The 21,836-nt window shown below is 38.8% G+C and overlaps 1 protein-coding gene across 1 annotated transcript; it reads right to left on the reverse strand.

Moving 5' to 3' along the window:
* Positions 1–25: 25 nt before the first annotated feature.
* On the reverse strand, positions 26–20,850 carry abcc6a (ATP-binding cassette, sub-family C (CFTR/MRP), member 6a). The gene is made up of 31 exons (XM_052559281.1): positions 20,582–20,850; positions 19,587–19,763; positions 19,015–19,140; positions 15,555–15,692; positions 13,846–13,965; positions 12,561–12,622; positions 12,335–12,466; positions 11,706–11,912; positions 10,665–10,842; positions 10,177–10,338; positions 9,911–10,003; positions 8,924–9,127; positions 8,657–8,803; positions 8,433–8,520; positions 7,453–7,522; positions 7,220–7,346; positions 6,686–6,862; positions 6,353–6,520; positions 6,073–6,265; positions 5,707–5,788; positions 5,155–5,263; positions 4,854–5,061; positions 4,459–4,769; positions 4,097–4,296; positions 3,730–3,856; positions 3,343–3,444; positions 3,052–3,198; positions 2,579–2,737; positions 2,285–2,451; positions 1,939–2,133; positions 26–1,351 (listed from the first exon to the last, which is right to left on the reverse strand). The coding sequence occupies exons 1-31, from the start codon at positions 20,621–20,623 to the stop codon at positions 1,243–1,245; spliced, it is 4,527 nt and encodes a 1,508-aa protein (XP_052415241.1). The 5' UTR covers positions 20,624–20,850; the 3' UTR covers positions 26–1,242.
* Between the last annotated feature and the right edge of the window lie 986 nt (positions 20,851–21,836).

Genomic DNA, 21,836 nt, shown 5'->3' on the forward strand with positions numbered 1-21,836 from the left:
TTTTCGTCATGTCCACAGTGTTTTTTTTTATGTTGTTTAACAGCATGTTTTTCAGTTTGTCAGCAAATATGGAGCCTGTAGAAAAGCTTACAGAAGCACAATGACACATCCTTTGATGTCAAAAGTTTATTTATACACAGTTATTACATGTATAAACATACAAACATGAGATGACGTGTCAATAAAGATTAAATATAAAATATAAATAAAATCTGGAGTGTCACAAAGGCACATGAATAATGTACATGTCACACATGTATTGTACAAGACCAGATGCACTGTCTTTTTCATGTCCACTTTTAAGATTAAAATACATTGCTAAAAACCTACAGTAACAGTTACAGAGAACAAAATGCTTGCAAAACACTTCTTACACTGAAGTGCGAAACTGCTAAATAAAAATATTGCCTTCATAATGGTGGTAAACAATATTTTCTTGCTGTTATAACTATTTGGTCAGCAGTAATGAAGTCGTTCAATATTACTAATTATGTACAGATTTTATTTGTTTACTTTAGCTGAAACGAATAATCAACACAACCGACTTGGCCAACTGTACTGTTTTTATCCCTAAACCCTCTTGTAAAAGCTTTAATTAGTGTCTGAAAGGGAGTCTGAAACTTCTAGGGAATTTTAGGTCAAGTATATGTGGGAATATGTTTGTAAACATATTGTCCTCTCTTATGTGATTCTTCACATAACTGTCTATGAAGAGAACTAAGAATCCATTAAAGCTTAAATAATTTTTTGCATTGATTTGTTATTTACCTGTGCAACATTAGCATGTTAGCTATTCACATTCATGTTCTTTCTCCATGGATGCTAGGGCACAGGCAGAACAGACCGTTTTCCTCCTTAATTGTTTTGTGTATTTAAATAGGTGCCATATTTACAGGTTTCCATCAACTACATCGTTCTGTAACCCTACAAATAGCTTTGGAGGAGGCACTGATCTTTATCTTCAGGCAGGAAGGCCTTTTTCTCATTCTTCCTAAGAGCTGCATAGTGTTACTCTGCCCATGGAGATGGCGAGTAAACCTGAGTAAAAACTTATATTTTCATCTTCAAATTTAACAAGCAAACCAGTTTCATTTGTGGGGAAGTGTGTGATTCAAGTGTCTGGTGTTTTTCCCTTGTGAAGCACCAGCTGTCTGTGTTCTGCACTGAGAAATGTAGAGTCTGCAGATTCTTTGCATTCGCCACAAGGAGGCGCAAAAAGACAGTCGATGTTCAAATAAAGTCTTACAAGAGCCCAGCTTCCCTGCACATGTAGTAAAACTGGCCTCTTTTTGCAATAAGGTTACTGGGCGAATCCATCTCGACGACATGTCCTTTATCCATAACAATCACCCTAAGAAAACAAAAATAAGGTAAAGTTTAAAACATTAACAAATGACTGTGTGATCAAGTAGCGTGGTTCCCAAACTGTAGCCACGTCCGCTAAAATATGTATACTAGCGCTACATTTATCTTTTTGGTCACGATAGTCTTAATAAATCATTACAATGCAGATAATAATCTCATTTGGGCCTTCAGATAAAACTTTAATTTCATAAATTACGCAGTAGAGTTCATTAGAATTTAGTCACACATAAATCAATGAAGGACTTTAACGACTTGTATGCAGCTAAATCACTTTCCAAAATTTTTTATAAGTCTCCTAATATTGCAGTGACATTAATAAACGTTCAGCCACATTTGTCAATAGTTTAGCAATGTATGAAGCACAGTTGAGAGATAATAGTGTGACCAACTTATCTGCATATTTTAATAATCTGTCCTCATATGAAATTCTGTATTGAAATGACTGGATTCCACACAATGGTACAACGGTAGATATGGGTGTTTTGGGCCCCTCAAACATACTGAACAATGTTTGAGAATGCCACTGAGAACAATTTGGGAACCACTGTTCAATGGCGTTGTAAAATAACATACTTTGTGTAATCCATAATGGTGTTGAGGCGGTGTGCGATGGTAAGAACAGCACAGTCCTCAAATTGGCTGCGGATGGTAGACTGGATCAGGGTGTCTGTCTCCAGGTCCAATGCAGCTGTGGCCTCATCCAGCACCAAAATTTTTGTCTTTCTGAGAAGAGCTCTTGCTAGACACACCAGCTGCCTCTGACCAAGACTGCAGGAAGAGAACCACTCACCATTGTTAATCCAAAGTCTCTACTGATTAAAATCTCATGGCTGCAATTTGCAGGCCACTGGTGAACATGAAATAAATAGACTTTAAACCACTTTTTAGTTATTTAAAATGATGATAGAATAGCACTCACCTGAGATTTTCTCCTCCTTCTGAACACTCATGATTGAGTTTATCTGGCAGTTCAGACACAAAATGTTTTAGGTGAGCCAGTTCCAAGGCATTCCACACTTCCTCGTCAGTATAGGCATCGAAGGGGTCAAGGTTCATGCGGAGAGATCCTGAAAACAGCACTGGGTCCTGGAAAGATATTAAAATTGCAAAACATATTTGTGAGGAGTTCATAAAAATTTGAAAAACCCATGACGTCAAGAAGAAAATTATAAAGTAATTTTGGTTCCACATGGAGGATCTCGGTTGTACACACTTGTGGAATGATGGTGATGCGGGATCTTAGATCGTGAAGCCCGATCTCTGCAATATTGATTCCATCGATGTAGATCTGTCCTTTTGCTGCTTCCAAGATCCGGAAAATTCCAAGAGCCAAAGATGATTTTCCAGCACCGGTTCTTCCCACAATACCAATCTGAAAGGATAAGGAACCAGAGAGTAAGTCTGTGGGAACATTTCAACATAGCTTGACTTCCAGACAAAGAAATTATGGGACTATTATGCAAGAACACTTTGCATTACCACAACCCCACCAAATGTTTGTCAAGCATAATTACAGCAGTGTACTTTGGACTTTCACTTTTATCCTGTAATGTATTACTTTATCTTTGCAAATAACAGCTGACATTTTTAGGTGAGCTACTCGGGACTATTATAAGAGGAATGAGGTATGGTATATATCATCCATAAAAACACACAGCAATATTAATAGACAGTCTTCACTTGTACCTTCTCCCGCTCTTTGATGTGAACAGAGATGCCCTTCAGGGCCAACTCCAGGCCTTTACGGTACTGAAGGCCATAATCCTTAAATTCGATGGTCCCTTTTTGAGGCCAAGATGGCGGTAAAGAACTTCCCTCTATGCTCCAAGCTGCCTGTAAATAATAATATGGGCAGTAAAAATACTTGCTATTACTGACCAACAAAGAAAAAAAAAATTTACAACTGGAAATAAAGGTTGATAAAATTAATTATTAAATAGAATAGAATTTTAAATTATGCTATACAGCCACACTCACTTCTTTTGGAGTGTCTGCATATTCTTTCACTCTCTCAACTGAAACAATGTTGTTCTCTACATCTGTCCATGACCTTACAATCCAGCTAAGGAAACCCGTCACCTAAAAAAACAGCAGACAAAAATGACAGTTAATAAGGATGGTATGTGATTTGTCTGGTCTAAAACAGACAAATAAATAATGTTCGCATTTTCTTCTCTGAATGTTAATTTGAAAAAAAGCTGACCACAAGTGAAAGCTACACCATAGGAGATCTTGTGGAAGAGTTAAAAACTTTTTTTGGTTTTAGGGTGAACACTGCATGACTGCAAATATATCTGGTAGCTCTTGTGAAATTTATATTAGTAATGTCGGATTCTGAATAGAGGCATTTGAAATGATTCACACCTGAAGTGAATGAGACACGGCCAGACCGACCATCCCAGGGCTCAGGGTTCCTTTTGACATCACAGAGAGAATAGAAGCAGCAAGGACAATGCCATTACCCAGAAACTCCAAATTCACACCCAGCCACCTGCATGAAAAGATATCCCAGAACTAAGTTAATATCAATATAAAGCAATCGATATCTATGATACAGGATGCCCAAAACAGGAGTATAAGGTGCCATAAAAAGTTTCAATGTCTTGAATTGCATCAGCAGTTTTTTAAATGACTGTTCCAGTCCATTGCACCCACCATGTTGTTTTTGAATGCAAGAAAGCTTATAGTTTGTTATTGTGATTGTAAAACTGAATTTTGAGCAGTGTCTCACCTCGTGGCTACAAAACGGGGAAAGTAAGCCGTTTGGTTGTGATCCACCTTGTGATTGACACCCATGATGAAGCGGGACTGCTCATTGAACGCCCGGATGACGCTGGCACCCTGTACTGTCTCGTTTAAATGCGTGTAGATGGGAGAGCGACTCACTGACTCCAGCCGCCGCAGCTGGCAGGATGTGGCCACATAGAAACTCTTCAAGGTTGAAAAGAGTGAGAGAGAGATTATAGTCAGAACCGTAATGATTTCAACCATTGCTTCTGAATTCAGGTATGGTTGGCTCAGCAGATGGGTTCTAGACAGTTCTAGCAATTTAGCCTTCTTTCTTTAACCCCATAAATGCAGATTCAGGCATACCTGTATGAAGCCATAAAGGAATGCCATAGGAAGGATGATGACGCCTGCAAAAGGAGTGGCCATCAACACGATGATGCAGACTTCCATCAGTTTGAAGAAGTAACCTAGCATCATTTTCAGCCCATCAGGGATCATATTGTCTATGGCGTCTATCTCTTTAGCAAAACGATTGAAGAGGTTGCCACTGGGAGTGGTCTCAAAGAACGACATAGGGGAGTGAAGCACGTTGTTTAGAAGTTCCAAGTGGAGATGGCGGGAGGCGATGATGCACCCTAATGAGATGGCCACTGTGGTACCAAATATGGCAATTCCTAAAACAAAATAAATTCAAAACCGTTTAGTTTATTTGAATCGTAGCTTGAACTGTTGAGGTAAAACACTAAAACTCTGCTGACCTTGAGCAAAGCCGAGAGCTCCATAGACTCCCAGTTTCAGATCTGTGTTTAATTGAGTGCCGTTGATGACAGGCTGATCAGCCCACAAGCTTAACCAGTAATTATAAGACAGAGATGCTGCTTGTTGGAAGGCATACAGGAATACAATGGAAACTATCAAAGGCAAACCAATAGTGTGGAAGTATTCAATGTACATCTCAAGTTTCACCTATTGGGACATAAGAAAAATTGAGATCATAAGCCAAACGTATGTGGTTAATATAAAGAAAATGTCTTAAAGTTTTAGGATAAATGTTCTTACTCTGCCAATTCGTGCTTTATCAGCCTTAGTCAGTTTGCCCAGGTCTTCTTGGATGTGGTCCTCATCAGAATCGGGCAGCGGCTCAATTGAAATACTGTTGGTGTCACCACTAAAAGACAGTTTGAATCAATCTTTATGCTTCCCATTTAGTGAATAACTTAACCAGCAATAAGTGCTGCAGAGTCTATATATCTGGAAATGAACTAGCATTTTTGCACTTTAGGTTCAATCATCCATGAGGTCTGCGGTTAAAATGGCTCAAGATATTTTCAGGTTTATGTCATAAGAACATCCCAATACCCAACTTGATCGTTTCCTTGCAATTTTATCTCCTGTTCAGTTTCATAATGTTGTGTTCAAGATTATCATGATTACCAAAATGGTTATCAATTATACACTTTCAATGCAACACTCATTGGAATTAGACTGATATTGGCCACCCAGCTTTAACTGCAGTCATTTTGTACCACAATATTAGGGTCATTTCCTGTTGTCTGCATCATTTAAAGTCATATTCAGTATCACTGAATAATCAAGTTTAAAATCTCATACCTGATAAGCTGCTCTTGGGACAGATCCCTGGAAAATGGCATGTATTCAGTAACACTCAATCTTACAGACAGTCTTTTGGAGCCTGTAAATGTATGGATTCAACATAAAATGATCAATAATAGTTTTTTCACATTAAAACAACATTTGGATCTGACATATCTCTTCTGAGAAGATCAGCTTGAACCGCTATGAATTTTCATAGTCCTAAAATATAGCTTATAGTCTAACACTCATTAAAGCAGGGCATACCAGAAGAACTTGCTAGTGACACTTGATTCCCTGGTGGGGACACCAGCATCCACAATAACTGCATATCTATGTTTTCAGATAGTATAAATGCCTGAACACACACCACAGTAATATTACCTCTCTGGGAAGCCTCCGAGAAGCACTCTTTCCTTTCAGAGCTGGCAAAGGTGTGGATAAAATCAGCAAAAGCACCATTCCGGTTCAGAAGTTCTTGATAGGAACCTCGCTCACTGATCTCCCCATCCACCAGAACAAGAATCAAATCGGCCTGAGGCAGGAAGCTCATTCCATGGGTCACCAAAACCCGTGTCTTTGAAAAAAAGAAATTGGAAATGCTGAGGAGATAGAAAATTACCCCCCATTCCATCTGTAGGGTAAACACTACAGTGGTAGTCACCTTGTCTCTCAGTATGCCTCTGGGTCCAATGACTTTGTTGAAGATGTGCTGACCAACATGTGCATCCACCGCAGACAGGGGGTCATCAAGAAGGTACACGTCAGCTTTCCTGTAAACAGCACGTGCCAGGCTCACCCTCTGTTTCTGTCCGCCAGACAAATTTAAACCCTGGCAAAAGAAAATGCAAAATTATATTTATTTAGATGTATATCAAGATTTATATAAAGATCCATGCTCAATTGTGATTGGTCTCATTGATGCTTATTTATCCTGTTGAATCTGAATCATGGAAGTTTAGCTCATATGAGCTCAGTCATCTACTTTGGGTCTCACCTTCTCTCCAATCTCAGTGGCGTCTCCTGCAGGCAGATTGTCCAGATCTGGCAGCAGGGCACAGGCTTCCAACACCCGCTGATACCAGCTTTCCTTTTTTTCTCGTCCAAAAAGAATGTTGTCCTGCAGACTGGCATTTTGGATCCAAGCTTGCTGGGGAACGTAGGCAATTGAGCCCTATATTGACAGGAGCAAGAAATGCTAAGAAGAAAATCAACTGTAAAGATGAACTATTTTGCTCTTTGAAATTTGATTAGTGGCCTTGAAATAGTGCAGAATATGATATAATCTAGACTTTTTTTTAATTGCTAAAAAGTTTTGTTTATTTTCAAATATGAATTAGATTTTCAATCTGCGTTCAGACTGTTGTACCTCATGAATTGTATAATACTTTATTACATATATTACATGCGAGTCAACTTTGAAAGACAGGGCTCTCATTATGGGCACTTTCTGTAGAATCATAACATGCCATTCAAAATCAGATTTCATAAAATATATACAATGAGCGTTATGGTTGATTAATGTAAGTACCTTGACTGAGACTGTCCCGCTTCTTTTTTCAGTCTCCCCAAGCATGGCAGAAAGCAGCGAGGATTTCCCACTGCCAACATGGCCGACAACAGCAACCAGTGAACCACAGGGAACTTTAACGCTGATCCTGCTCCAACACACAGAGTAAGTGAGGGGGATGTTGCTTCAACTTGGACACTTATTGCCTGATTGTGTATTCAGGAGTCTTGTGGAAACTTTCTGGATAATGATACCTTTTTAGACACGGGGGGCCATCCTTAGACCAGCTGAAGGTTCCATTCTCAAACACTACACCATCCACATCTGACGAGCAAAGAGGAACAATCAAAGAGCAAGAGTAAATCATGTAATATCATGCCTGAATCACTTACCATAACATGCAGACATCTACACAAACACATACTGTTCTTAAGAAAAGTGCCGTTGAAATTATAGAGATTGCTTCTGGGAAACTAGATTTCTTCTGCAGCTTGTGAAATTATAGACTCGCTTTAATTACACAGTCTAATTAGCTTAATCTTCACAATAACAGTTTTCACAAGCTATCTTGAACAGCTTTGATGAATGCTGCCCACCACTGTCCCCACAATCAAATTTCTTTGTATAACTGCTAATATGTATGTTTGAGAGTTGTTCATGGCAATATACTGGTGGTACTTTAATATTTTTTTATACCAACATGTATTTTTATGTAAAAAAAAACAACAACTCTTGAATACAGGAAGACATGTTGCATTGTAAAAAATAAATAATAAAATAATACAAAATATTTTTAAGTCAAATAAAAGTAATATGCTGACTAACAAGTCCATATAAATGTAACTTTGATTGCAAAGTGTATAATATTTAATATAATACTGTTATACTGTAGCCATGTTTATTTTGTAACAATTTTTTGTGCAAGGTCTGTAATGATCTACAAGTAAAATTAAATAAATAAATGCAATAATATATTATGTAGTAGGCTACACTGTATTCACATGCAGGCAATCTCTAATTGTTTTTGCCAGCGTAAGGAAGTGAATCATCACTACCGTCTAACTGTGAAATTTAGAAGCTATTATCAAACTGTTGTTAATCTCCATCTCACTCATATTTTTACTGACAGACGGAAGTGAAGGGAAGAGGAAAAGTCTCACAGGGTACAGACAAACATTCAGTCTGTTTTTAGCCTTACTCATCTATTGCACAATAATAACAAGTCATCTCTCACCAGATTTAAAGGATTCCCTTGTCACATTGTCTGGTTTGAGTTCATCTTGACAAAGAAACTTCCCCAGACGCTTTAAAGAGACGAGAGCCTGCAAAACAATGATAATTTTATTCTTACATTTAATTAAAGATTACAAAAAAACAAACAAAAAAAAATTAATACAGACACCATCAGTAAATAATCAGGGCAGAAAATAATGGTGTTCGAGTTTATGTAATTCTCACCTGCATGGTTGTGCTCATGGCGAAAGGAAGTTGGCTTAGTGGAGTTTTCAGTATGTTGATGATAGCCATTGATACAAAGATTTTCTGAGCATCCAGAACATTCTTATCATCAATGAGTACATAGACACCAAACATGGCAAAAGCAATCTGGCAAAGAATGGAAATCACAGTCAAAAAAATTATACAATAAAATAAATCCTGACCTAGTGAATTTAGGTTTAGTTCTTTCCCAAAAGTGTGTCCTGAAGCATTACTTAAGAATCTCACCAGGAATGATGAGGAGTTGAAAGAGGCAATAGACACGGAGTATAAGATCTGTGATTTCTTCAGAGTTTTAAGCTCCTTCTCTCTGTATCCCAAGACCTGCTCCAGAAAAGCCTTTTCCCATGCGTAGAACTTCAAAATCTTGATACCATTCAGAATCTCATTCATTAACTTGACCCGTCCATCCATGTACTTCATTTGTATCTCCTATGAAATGACCAGAAAGTTTTTAATCATCACAATGTTCCTACAAGCCTTCTTGACTAACTTAACCAGAAAAAACTTTCTTGGTCAACCACCATAACCATTAACCATCTTAACCATGTTAATGAACAGGATGGTTATGCTGGTTCACCAATTCGACCAGCATCACAACAGTATGAGCAGGTCTTTTCAGCAGGATGACCTCACACCAGAATGATTGATATTGAAGAAGGCAATAAATTCCTAACTGCACGTTAAGATATTCTAGAACACAATAGCTAGGAGCTGAGAGATTGACTCAATCAGTGGCATGCCAAATATCTGTTGTTTTCTAAAAAGAAAATTGAAGTTTTATTGCCATTTGCAAGCATTGTGGTTACTTTTCTACGGAGGAAGCATGGGGAACTTCAAAGGAACAAAAGAAGCTTGAATCCATCCAGCTAAATCTAAACCAGCTGTGGACCCTTCACGCTGTCTTTTTTAGCGCTCATTCACCAGGCTCCTCTGCGGTCTCATGGCTCAGAAAGAATTTTAGTGGGTGAGATAAACAAGGAACTCATTTTCATCTCCCCTAATGAGAATCTTGTTGTTATTATTCAAATATTTAAAATAAATGTACTTGCCTCCAAGGAATAAAACACTTGGGACTACCGTAGCTCGCAATACAACATATTTAGAAAAGATTTTTGAGGTATGGAACTTGCAGTATGTTTTATTGTAGAGTAACCTCTTATATCATGACCTCAAAGACACATGAATCATTTATGAGTTAAAACATTACAGTACCTGGAGTTTGCTTCTCTTCCTTGCAATGAATCCGTTCAGAGGGAAAATGAAGATCACAGTGGCAATGCCTGCAAGCGCAGATGGTCCTAAATGCTGAAAAAAGTCAAACAAGACATGTCTCATCTATTTATCTTGGAAAGTTAAAACAGCTATTCAGTCAGTATCCCCAAATGCTTAGAAAGAAATTCAGGTCTTACTCATATTACTGGAATGGAGATAGTTTACTGGAGTGGAATAAAAAAATAAGCAAATATATGTGCCCTCACCTGCCAAAGAAAGAAGAGACAGAGTGTGACCTCAATGGGTGCCAACCACACTGCGTTGAAATACACCACAAAGTCCATCAGCTTCTGGGTATCAGCAGAGACCAGATTGACAATCTCCCCAACTGTGCATGTTCTGCGTGCTGCGCTGTTCACGACAAGAGACTGGGGAAAAACAAAATTGAGAAAATAAAGAAGAGAAAAGGACTGATTAAAAACAAGGGCATTTGAATTTACTTGAACTGATCATGACCTACAGGAAGCTGAATTGTAATGATAAGTATTTAACTGAATTAAAAAATTAAACATTGTGTTGCCAGAACTTTCACTAGTTCATAACATGGGTAGTTTCAGCTCATTTTGAAGAAGTTTAGACGATTCTAGGAAAAGACATGGAGCATTTCTGTACATACTTCCCTCCCTCAGAAATCATAGACTAATCACGGAATCATATGTTCTAAAAAGGTTTTTGTGCAGGTGAGATGCCCCACCTTTCTGTAGACCAGGCCCATGACAGCTGTTTTAACCCTCATGCCCACAGTAAAGCAGGTATATGTGTACTGGTGGTTGAAGATGGACTGCAGGCAGGACAGGAGGAACATTAGAGTGGCAAAGAAATAGCCCTTCCACAGCGGAGCATCCTCATCCTTCATAAAGCCTAACAACAGACTTAAAAAAAAATGAGAGAAAAGGGTTTGAATAAAGGCACTATATTGTACAAAGAAATTTGCTGATTTCTGATGTAACTAAGCATTTGGCTTGATTCCTCTGTAACAGACCGCATCCAACCATTGTGGTTAGGCTCAAGGTTAACAGTAGCGCTAAACCCACAGCTTTCTTTGAAAATGTTTTGAAAATGAAGAATGGTGGATTTGTTGAGCCTAACAAGAGGTAGCATGTTCAACTGGAAAAATGTTTTTCTGAATGCTAACCAAAAGCTACAAAATCCACGTCGGTTACACTGAAGGGAAAAGGAGACCTTGAATGTTTCCACAGTTCCCACCAAAGTCCACCTTTTTTGACAGTGGATCCCAGTACAATACATGTAGTTGCTACAGTTTGGATCTCCCTGTTCGCTGGGAGCTGACTGAACCTCACATTTAGCTGGCTGCTTGCCTGTAGTAACCACAACCCCGCCAGTGTTCCTCTACCCTCCCTGAAGCTAACGCGTCTACGGCGGACAGAATGCTGTGGTCATCTCTCGCTCTCTAAAGCTTTCAGACTTGAAGCCATAATTGCTTCTCTGTGGGCATAAACAGCATGATCTCTGTCTGGCTGGTATGGCGTCTCTGACTCAAGCACCTGCTGCACACCGCCACTTCCTGTTTTCATCCAAAGATATTGTGAACCGTAAGATGTCTCTTCTAAAAATATTTTGATAACCTAGCAAGCTGTCTCTAAAAGTACAGAGGGCCATCTGTGTTTATTTGAAGGCAGAACTTCTCATAAACACAACCCAAAGCCTAACTTATCCTAGATATACTAAAAGAATGGGCCAAGATGACTCATTAAATCTGCTTTGACTTTCTCACCTTAGAACCTGTGGAACTGAAAACATGAAGGCGTCGTGGACAATGAGGCACAGCGTCCCTGTTAGGAAGTAGGGTCCGAAGCTGCGCGCAAGTGTCCGTAAGAGACAGAATCCTGAACTCTGCTCCTTCTGAATCTTCCTGAGAAACTGGGCCTGCTCTGGTAGTCGAGATTCCAAGGCAATACTGGTGTTTAGTGGGTTCTCCTGCCTGTAGATGGAGAAGAGGCAAATGGACATGTGCATAAGGAATTGGTGCTAAAGCTTAAGTGCAGTTGGTAAGCTTTTTAATACCTCTTTGTAAGTTGTAATTGAAAACAGAATGACATTAAAACATCCTGTGCCACAACGCAAGTTTCCACAAATTTTAAACTGCATGGGACCTATGACAAAGAGGATTTCAGAGTACTTGAAAACACTGTATGTTTAAAACAGAAAAGTGTTAACAAGCCAACCAGTTGACACAATCCTCATGTCTCAGCTCTTTTGTGGGCATTTTTCAGATGGAAATGGGATTGCATTGATCAAAGCAGCATGAGGATCCACAGCAACATAGACAAACAATATAAATGTGCATGTGCTTGAAAATGTCACGTGTTGGAAAAACTTGTCTGTTATTTCAATGAAACTTACTGCTGTAACTTGGTGCGCTCTGCTGTCCATTCCTCTTCCAGGTCAGATATTATTTTCTCAGATGTATCCTCTTCCCTCAGACTCCACAGATCTTCTGCTTGCAGAGGAGAACGATATCCCTTGAAAAGTAACCTGGAAGCATACACAACCCAAACTGCATTACCTTCAACAAGTATTTCAAAGAGTTAGAATTAGAAATGGTATTCAGAACCATTTAATTCCTTACCCGCTGAACCACCAGAAGAGGATCTTGGACAAGAATGATGCATCTTGAACAGGACATGGATTCTGAGAAAAAAACAAGAACAAGTTGGCTACAGATACACTATATGGCCAAAATGTCTGAATGTGGATAAGTGTTTAAAAAAATAAAATGCCTATGTTCTTACAAACTCTGAAACAATATATAACTAAAAATAGGTCCCATCTTCTAATGGTTATTTGGCTAGAATTTATTGACTTTGCCCACTTAAATGATTTTAATGGTACCATTAACATTAAAATGCATTGTCCACTACTGATGTCTAGCAGTGCCTTCATTGGAATAACCAAACCAAACATGTTAATTAAAATATAATAGAGGTACAATTTCATCATCAACTACAATAAGAATTGTTGAAAACAGTTGTAACATTATACGCATAAATTACCAGGTGTTTAACTGTAAACAGTCAGTTTTAGAAAGAAGAGTTTCACAGTTTTGCTTTCTTGGATGGAGAAAGGAGTGGTTCGAAATTATATTTGGCAACAGTGAACTCAGAGTAAACAGAGAGAGGAACAGTGTGAAAGTGTCTGGGAGTAAGAGTGGTAGACCTCTATCTGTGTGTGTGCATGCCTTATGTGCCACTGTAACACACTTCCACCCACTGCTGACCTCAGTGCTGCCCTCTTGCCCATACAACCATCCACCCAAACACTCACTCCCTCTCCCGCCTCCTCACTGGAGGTCTCACTCTTCAGGATGCTGTGAATAACCCTACACAGGAAGTGACTGAGCCAGAAGGGGATCAAGGGGTGTGGCACCGACGTCTGTGGCTAGAACCTCATCACAAACACACTAATTCCTCTCTGAGCTTGTTTCCTTGTTTTTCTCTGGAGGAGAACAGTCCGATGGACCACTATCTCGTGAAATGTCTGGAGATTATGTTCTGTATTGCTCTGCTCTATGTTTAATTTGCATACATAACAACCAAGCAGTGGGCAGAATGAGTCAATAATTTAGTTTAAAAAAAGGATATATCATTATCCGGGAAGGAGGACCACAGAGTGTCCATGTTGATGAGTCAAACTGACTGCCGAAAAACATCTTTTTTATCCAATAGCTAATATCTAAGTGCTGCATACTTGTGGGAGATAGTAGTTGCATATCCTACCACCGTTACCATAATTCACTTCAAAATGGTGGGGTTGGGTTCTATATTACATAAGGAAACTAGTAAACAACAGAAATTCACCACAGGATTGTTTGTGATGGATTATTTTAGCTGATGAAGAGTTTGCTCTGTTCGTACCTTGAGGATGGCTTTGCCTGAGGGTGCCCGGTCTGCAAAACAGCTGAGGAAGAGTTGCGCCAACTGCAGGGCAAAGTATGAGAAAAAGGCCAAATACCGCACAATATCCGGAGAGAGACCCTGGAAAGGAGAAACACCAAAATCAGCAGATCGCATACAGATTACAGAAAAACAGAGCGCAGGCAGACTTTTTTTATTTTAAACGAGTACCACAACCAGGGATTTCCCGTAATGTACTGAGATGTTATTACAGTCCTGATCCGCAGACTTCCCAACAGACTGTTTACATGCTGAACATTCTGTTCTTATGGAACTCTCTGGAACACACCTTGTTGATGTGTTGACTACATCTCCTAATAAACCTTTAAGGGATTGTTTACTGAAGACATTTCAAAATGTCAAGCTAGAACTCCCTCAAAACTGTTTACATTTCAGTGATGTAAGGATTCATGTAAAAAAAATATGATGTGTTGTTTATGCTGTAAGAAATCGTGCAGAGTCCCTTCTTATTTGCCTAATGTCAGAAGACATGGGTGTGCACGAGCATTAACAACACAGTAAAGCTTATTTTGAACAGTTAAGGCAAATCATGGTGAAAACCAAACTCTTTAATGGCCTGCTTTATTTAAATTAATTACGTATGAAAAGAGTCATAAAAGGCCTCAAGTCACGCTACAATCTGGAAACTCATAGATTGCTGCTGTACAAGCCTCCGGCCACTATTTGCTGGTGAGGGGCCAAAAGTAGCTATATTTACAAAAGCTTCACATGTGCTGTTCATATGCTGCTCATGCATTTCTCCACATATAGTAGATGCTATGTTTATCTTTCTGGTGTCCTAGATATAGCGTCCTGGCTTCACTATTGGAGCACAAACCATGTTGAGACAAATCTGTAGTAAACATCCGTTTGGCCGTGGAGACCCTTGCCAAGATAGAGGCTTTATTCTTAACCACACCACAAAATAAAAAACAAGGCCAGAGTGGTTTCGGTGGTCACAATGTAGGTCAGTCAAATGTCTTCCCATTCTTATTCCAGCATAAAGTCAGCATGCCAGTGAGAAATATGCTTATCTGTCTTCATGTTTGACCCAGTTTTCCATGATATGGGTCAGAACTGTCTCGTTTCTAAAACTAGTAAACCTGTTTTCTTGCTAGCGGTGTTATTGTCCTTGGGCTGAAAAGGACTGTGTGGCATAAAAATTCACTTAGAAACATGTAATTTGGCCTGGTTATTGCCACATACATTTTTACTTTGAAATATTTAATGAATTTGATTTTAATTATTTAGTTAAATAAAATAATTAGCTAAACCTAAGTGGGTTGTTCACATAATTTACATAAAAAAAATAAAATAATTCTATACTTCCAGATGCTGTAAGATCCAGTAGGGGTAAAAGGACACTTTCTGACTTATGTTTCAAACTAACACCTACTTGGACATGAACTCATGATATGAATGTGACAAACCAAGTCCAAACCTGGAGAAAATCAACACCGCTAAAAGTAGAAACTGCTGGAATGCTGAGCTGCTGTGTGTTTGTGAGAGTGTGCTGCAATGTGTTTGCTTGTGCATGTGTGGATATGCATCTATGTCTATGTGTGCATCTGTGTTTGTCTGTATGTTAATACAACCATATGTGCAGGGTTAGTCCAGGGAAACTGAAAATCCCCAGATTTGGGGTCTGTGTCAGTAGTCATTTCTCTCACCTGATCCGCAGCCAGCTGGACCTTTGCATGAAGCGGAATCAGGGAACAGACCACGCCCAACAACCAGAAGAAGAACAGGAAAACAGAGGAACGGCATCCTCGCACTCTCTCCCAATGAATCAGGCACACGGCTAACACCTGTCAAACACACAGCTGTTAATAACATTGTTCTCATCTGCTTAAATTACAGCCTGTATAAAACAAGTGATAACTTCAAAAAGAAGCCTAATTACATGCCCTCTTCCTCAATGATGCAAGTTTACTTTAAAGGTGAAGCATGTAATTTTTTCAATTCTAAAATACTTTCTCTTTTTTCCAGCTTAATCCATTTGTAGGCTCCACCCCAAAAACTGTAAACACTGTGGTTCTGTTTGAGTGACCACTGGCGTAAGTTGTCTGTTTGGCCGACCAATGAAAAAACTAGGAAAGTTTTCCGGGAAAATTCATTACTTCATCCTTTTTGAAATTACACATTTCACCTTTCAATCTAACTCATTGTGAAAGTCTTTAAATAGATTCAATTACATAATAGATTTAAATTACAACTATGGAGGCCATGACCTTTAGAGAGAAGAAAGAGCAGAAAGCAAAACTTAATCCTTTCAAACAAATACCCAACCAAGAAATAAGCTATGAAAAAAATATTGCAATGTATATAGATAAAACATGGAGCATCTGAGAACTGAATTTAAGTGGATATGGACTTTACTTTTAAAATTGTGCAATGCTTTTGTATAATCCATAATTAAATTAGTTTTGTTTCAGCAATTTTGTCCAGGTTCTATTGGGATTTCCCTGTCTACCACCACAGCTGTCTCCTCTAATAAAACAACACATGTAAAGCGTGGCCTGTGTTGATCCCACATTTCTCATAATTACTGCAACTTTTCTTTATCCAAAAATAATTTGACATCCTCCATTTCTCAAAACCAGACTGTCAACCAGTGGTTCTCGCCGATCCCAATCCTGTGTGATGTTCAGTTGTTGCTGTGTCTCCTAGGTAGTGCACAACATCATTTGATTACGTAAAAAGCTGCCTCCTGGTGTGGTACAGATGAAAGATCAGGACTGGGCACAAATACGCCTCCTCAAAACCATACCAAAGCCATATAACCTCAGATAAATTAGGTGAAACCTTTAAAAGGAACTCTTAATCGTGTCCTAATGGAACACGCCTGCGGAGGTTTTTGCACTACCTGGAAACAGTACACGTAAACCACATGTAACATCTGCATTGTTGATTTTGTGTTTAGTGTCTTACGAGAATAAGCCATGACTTCTCCTCTGGACAGTGGGAGGAAGCTAAAGCTTGTAATTATACTGGAGAGTAAAGAGCTATAGAAGACAGAGACAGATCTGCTTCCTGCGGCATAAATGACAGCATGCAGTGAAACCGGCAGTAGCTTATGGTGGGTAAAAAAAAAAAAAAAAGTAGCCAAGCATTACAGCAGACTTCAGCTCCAAACAACGACATAAACCAAAAACTCAAAAACTCAGTTTGGGGTGCCAAATGTAAAAATGTATGATTTTGGGGATGTGTAGTGGTTATATATCTCCATATCCTTTTCACAGGTTTAAGAACAGTTAAATGTCAAATTAAAGTAAAAATAATGATCAAATGATGAAAAGTATTTTTAAAGAGCCATGGTGGACCTACAGTCCCAGGAAAGAATGCCACACTGCAGAAGTTTGCTTCATTTTCCAGAAACTAGTATTCTAGGCTAACCCGAACGAAGAGAATCTGGGCAAATTTGGTGTTCTTTCAGTGAATCAGGTGCTACAACAATCCAGACAGCATGTGCAAATAAATTGCAGTTGGGGGCCCAATTCGTACATTCCAAATTCTCCTTCTAGGTTAAGTAGAGTAGTGGCTGTTGCTTTCTTAACTGTTCATTACATAAGCCAAAATATTACACAAGAAACTAATATGTGGTATAGAAGCTTGCACAAGGCAAAAAAGCTATATTTTCATAATTTAAAAGCAATATTTATGCACCTACTTAATAAAATCTCCAAAATAGTTTGAGGTTTGGATACCTACATTCCAGCACTCCACGAAGCTATGACAATGCATTATTTCACTCGGTGACCAATTAAGATCACTATCAGTTGTGAAGAAAGAGGGCTTTTGAGGACAAGATCGCACTGTTTAACTCTTTGAGTGTTTTTTTTTTTTCTTTGGCATTAGCCAGTGTTGACTTAGGTGTCTGAGGAGACCACAGATGGGTCATGAGTCTGGTCTGGAGCCCGACTCTGCAGGATGCAAATGGAACATGCGGACAGAAAACGATGATGAGATTATGTTCATTAGGCAGTGTGTAGGTGTGTCCCTAACCTAGTTCACCTCAGAGTGTCACACTCTATTAGATGTGAACAGCTCCTGCTGTGTAAGGGTTTAGGAGCCATTTTTCAGACATAAGCAGGTGTGTTGAAAAATGAATTATGGGAAGGAAGGCTTGTAGGAGGGGAATGAATGAAGCTTAAATCTCTAATGTACACTTGTGCGTGTGGCCCCATGCATACATCTTTAAGGCTCAATATGGGATGCTAGTGTTCCCACTAGGCTTCATAACTATCACAAAGTAATAGTTGCTGAATTCCCACAATTCTACTTGATGAAGATCCTCTAGAACTTTAGAAGGTTCTGCCTCCTTAATTTGCTGAAATCTCTGACATTTTATCTTAATTTGGATGTACGTACATTATCTCCTTTTTTAACTAGCAGATTTCCTTGCTCAACCAGCACTAAAAGTAAAACAACACTAATCAACCGACTTCACTAGCTAAGATTTACATGACTACTGGTCAACCCGCTATACTAAAACACTGCAAACCAGTCTAGATTAGACGACATTCATTTTGGTCTAAACTTGTCTTTTAAGCAATACTGGACAACATATTCAATTTTAAAAGTGTATCAGTGAAATTTTGCAGGCAAAAAGTTGAAAAGCGAAAGTGATAAAGTCACTTTAAACCAAGTAGTCTCTCTACTCTCTACCTAACTGAACTTGGGTTTCTCATCTTTACTTTATCTTTTACATCGGGCTCACTTGAATACCTTGAACTTCTTATATTCTTTGAATAAATTTGCATACTAAAATACCACCCACCATCTGACTTGGATTGAAAGTAGTTTTTTGCATCAGTGACCACCAACTCGCAGCAAAATTTGCATGGGGTGAACATTCAAACTCATGCGAAATTCTTGATTGTCTGGATTCTTATTCATATTGAAATGATTTTCCTGCAACAATTTGCTGAATATTCAAATGCAAATTTAACCACACCTTAAGCTTGGGCAGCAATTTTATAATAAATCGTAGCAAAAATTGTACTGTTCCTGAAATTCATTTGAAATTCATTCAACAACAGATTGGGGCTCATTTTTCATTATTAAACAGTTTATGTTGGCTTCTGCCTGTACTTCTTCATATTTCTATAGAACCTAGGGTTACATTACCACGGTGAGACTGCGTATGACAGGACTGAGCAAGAAGACAAGGTGTTGCTGGATTTCCTGTCTTCGTTCCAACAGGATGTAGAAGAATTCCACAAAACCAAAGGACGCCAAGAAGAATCCCAGCAACTGTAAAAGAGCAAAGAGGAATACAATTCATATCAGGGTGAGAACTGAGTCACTCTCCCGGAAGCTCCGGTGGTCAGTGACTGTAGAGAAGAGGTGCGATTTACATTATGATAAAACTGGATAGGAATCTGTGTGACTCTGAACAAATGGAGGGGCAACTGTTTCAAACAAAAGATTTTTAGAGCGGAAGAGTGAAAAGTGACATCAGCTTACCCGAGTGCCAACCGCACTCACACCACAAATTGTGGTTACACACATCACTCTCTCTTTTACTATCTTCCTTGGTTACTAGAGCGTGAACTCGACCCCTCAGTCTACCCAGACCACCACGTTCACTTTCCTTTAACACTGTGGTTTGAGTTTTATAGCCCACATAGCTGGTACATTTGAAACAGGCTTGAAGACAGGCTTGTATAACATTAACGGGTCTTAGCGGTCTGTCTCACCAGCTTGGCACTGCAGAGTGAAGAGAGGGGCAGCGGACCTCGGCCGTGGCAGTACAGATGAAGGCAGTAGAACGGAGAGAGAACCCACAGGTAGATGCACGGAGCCCACACCAGGACTGTGTTTTGGAAGCAGTTGCTCAGTTCAGGGTTATGCGTGTACCATGTCTGGTTCCAGTCCTGAAGATGAAGGAGAGGGTGTGCTTAACTTTTCAACCAGTTATATTATAATTGACAGTCTTGATACTTTCCGTGGATCAACGTTTTCTTGATCCAAATCCAGTCCACACAGAAACCAGATATGTCTTGAATGTTCCAGAACATATCAAATAAGGTTATAATTTTGAACATTTTGAGCTTGGTTTACCATATTGGTCAATTTTTGCTTCTTATTGTTTATCTTCGCCAAGCTCATCACCGACTTTCTCTTATCTTTTCTGTTACTGGGTGAGAAACAACTGAGTTTCAATTAAGTCTTGCGATTGGACTAAATCGGTGTAAATGAATGAACAGACCTGCCATGAATTCTGACAACTAAAAGAAGCTTGTAAAATCAGAGTATTAAATTGTTATGTTCTGTAAAATATATCACATTCCAAACTTTGATCACAGTGCATCATCTTAACTTGATGTGACACATTTATTTAATATTCCAACTTTAAATGAAAAGTCATAAAATGTAAGAACAGCAAAAAAACACATATATTCTGGTTCACAGGTTCTTGCAATTCTTTAATGTTTCTGAAATATTTTCAGTAAATACTTTCACTCAGTCACTCACTTCACTCACTCTCTTAATAGAAATATTATTTATAATTATAATAAGCTCTTACAGGTATAAATGTAGCATATACAATATAAATGAACTGTACAGATATATTATATTAGTCTCTCTCTCTCTCTCTCTCTCTCTCTATATATATATATATATATATATATATATATGAAAAATCTTGAATAATATTCAAGATTTAAAGTCACAAAAGACGTTTGCTCACCCATAGAGGGTCAAGTCCACTTAGACTGCATAAGGTATCCATTCACTCGTCTGGTCCTGAAGCTGTACCTATCCCTGCTTTGTATCCTGGTGTTGTAACTGTTCTGTCACGCTGTGCTCTGTCTGAGTCAAACTCTCCTTTCGTCCTGGGATCTCCTACACACTCTCTTTCACTTTTGTCTCTGCTTGTTTCTGAGAGAGTCTGCTTTTTGACCACCAGTCTGACAGCTCCTTAGGTGGGTGGTTATATGCACTCTCTCCTCCCAGCAGCCTTCCTTAAACTCGCCGTCTCTACCTCCTTCTCTATTTATCTTCCCCTTTCCCCAACTCCCACGTACTTTAGGTTCTTTATCAAAACAGTACTGTGGTTTTTGCAAAGTTCTTTGACACCACCCAAAAACAAAAATCCCCACCCTTAACATAGTCCTCTCCTCTCCCCCTCTCTGCCTCCGATAAAACTCTATCACTCTCATTTTCCCACAAGTAGTGACCTCCAGCTCAAATGCAAATGCAAAAAGTGCTGCTAGTAGCACTCCAGTGCTATTTGTTTGTCTTTATAGAAGTGCTATATTTCACTCTTCTTGCATGCACCTGAGAAACACTTAGTAAGATCACACAACCAAGCACCACACTCTCAACCTTAATTTTTTTTTTACATCTGAAGGGCATTAAGATACACTTACTGCACAAACTCAGTCCAACCTGGAATTCAGTACATTGCCTAATGACAACATTTATTATCTCTAGTGGAACTTGACTCTACAATCTAACAATTAGGCTACCAATTAATATCATATATTTGTGAAACTAATTAGCTATTTATTTAACTAATTGTATTGTAAAATAAGAGATGTGAAAGATGTAAAATTATCTAGCTTCACTTTCTAGAAGCTAGACAACTTGGCAAGTTGAATGCCCTCTTCAACAAAACTACAGAAGTTAAGAGAAAGAAATAATATATGACCGAAACTATATTAAATTCAAGGTATATTGAGCACATATTTTTAATATATGTGTATTCACTATTGTACAATATACTATTTTGAAAGCTGTTTTGGGTCACTCACTGTCCATTGCAAAAGCTGGGTCCTGAGACAAAACCAGTTGAGACCCACTGCGCTAGACTAAACCATTTTTTACTCAATTAAGGGTGTAGACTGGTCTCAGTCATTAATTATTATTAATTAAAAATGTGTGGGAGTACAGGAAAGTTCACATAGAAAAAAATCTGCCATTTTCACAACAGGTGCTCAAGC

The sequence above is a fragment of the Carassius gibelio genome, chromosome B6 (genome assembly GCF_023724105.1).
Source record: "Carassius gibelio isolate Cgi1373 ecotype wild population from Czech Republic chromosome B6, carGib1.2-hapl.c, whole genome shotgun sequence".
In the NCBI taxonomy this organism is placed as follows: Eukaryota; Metazoa; Chordata; class Actinopteri; order Cypriniformes; family Cyprinidae; genus Carassius; species Carassius gibelio.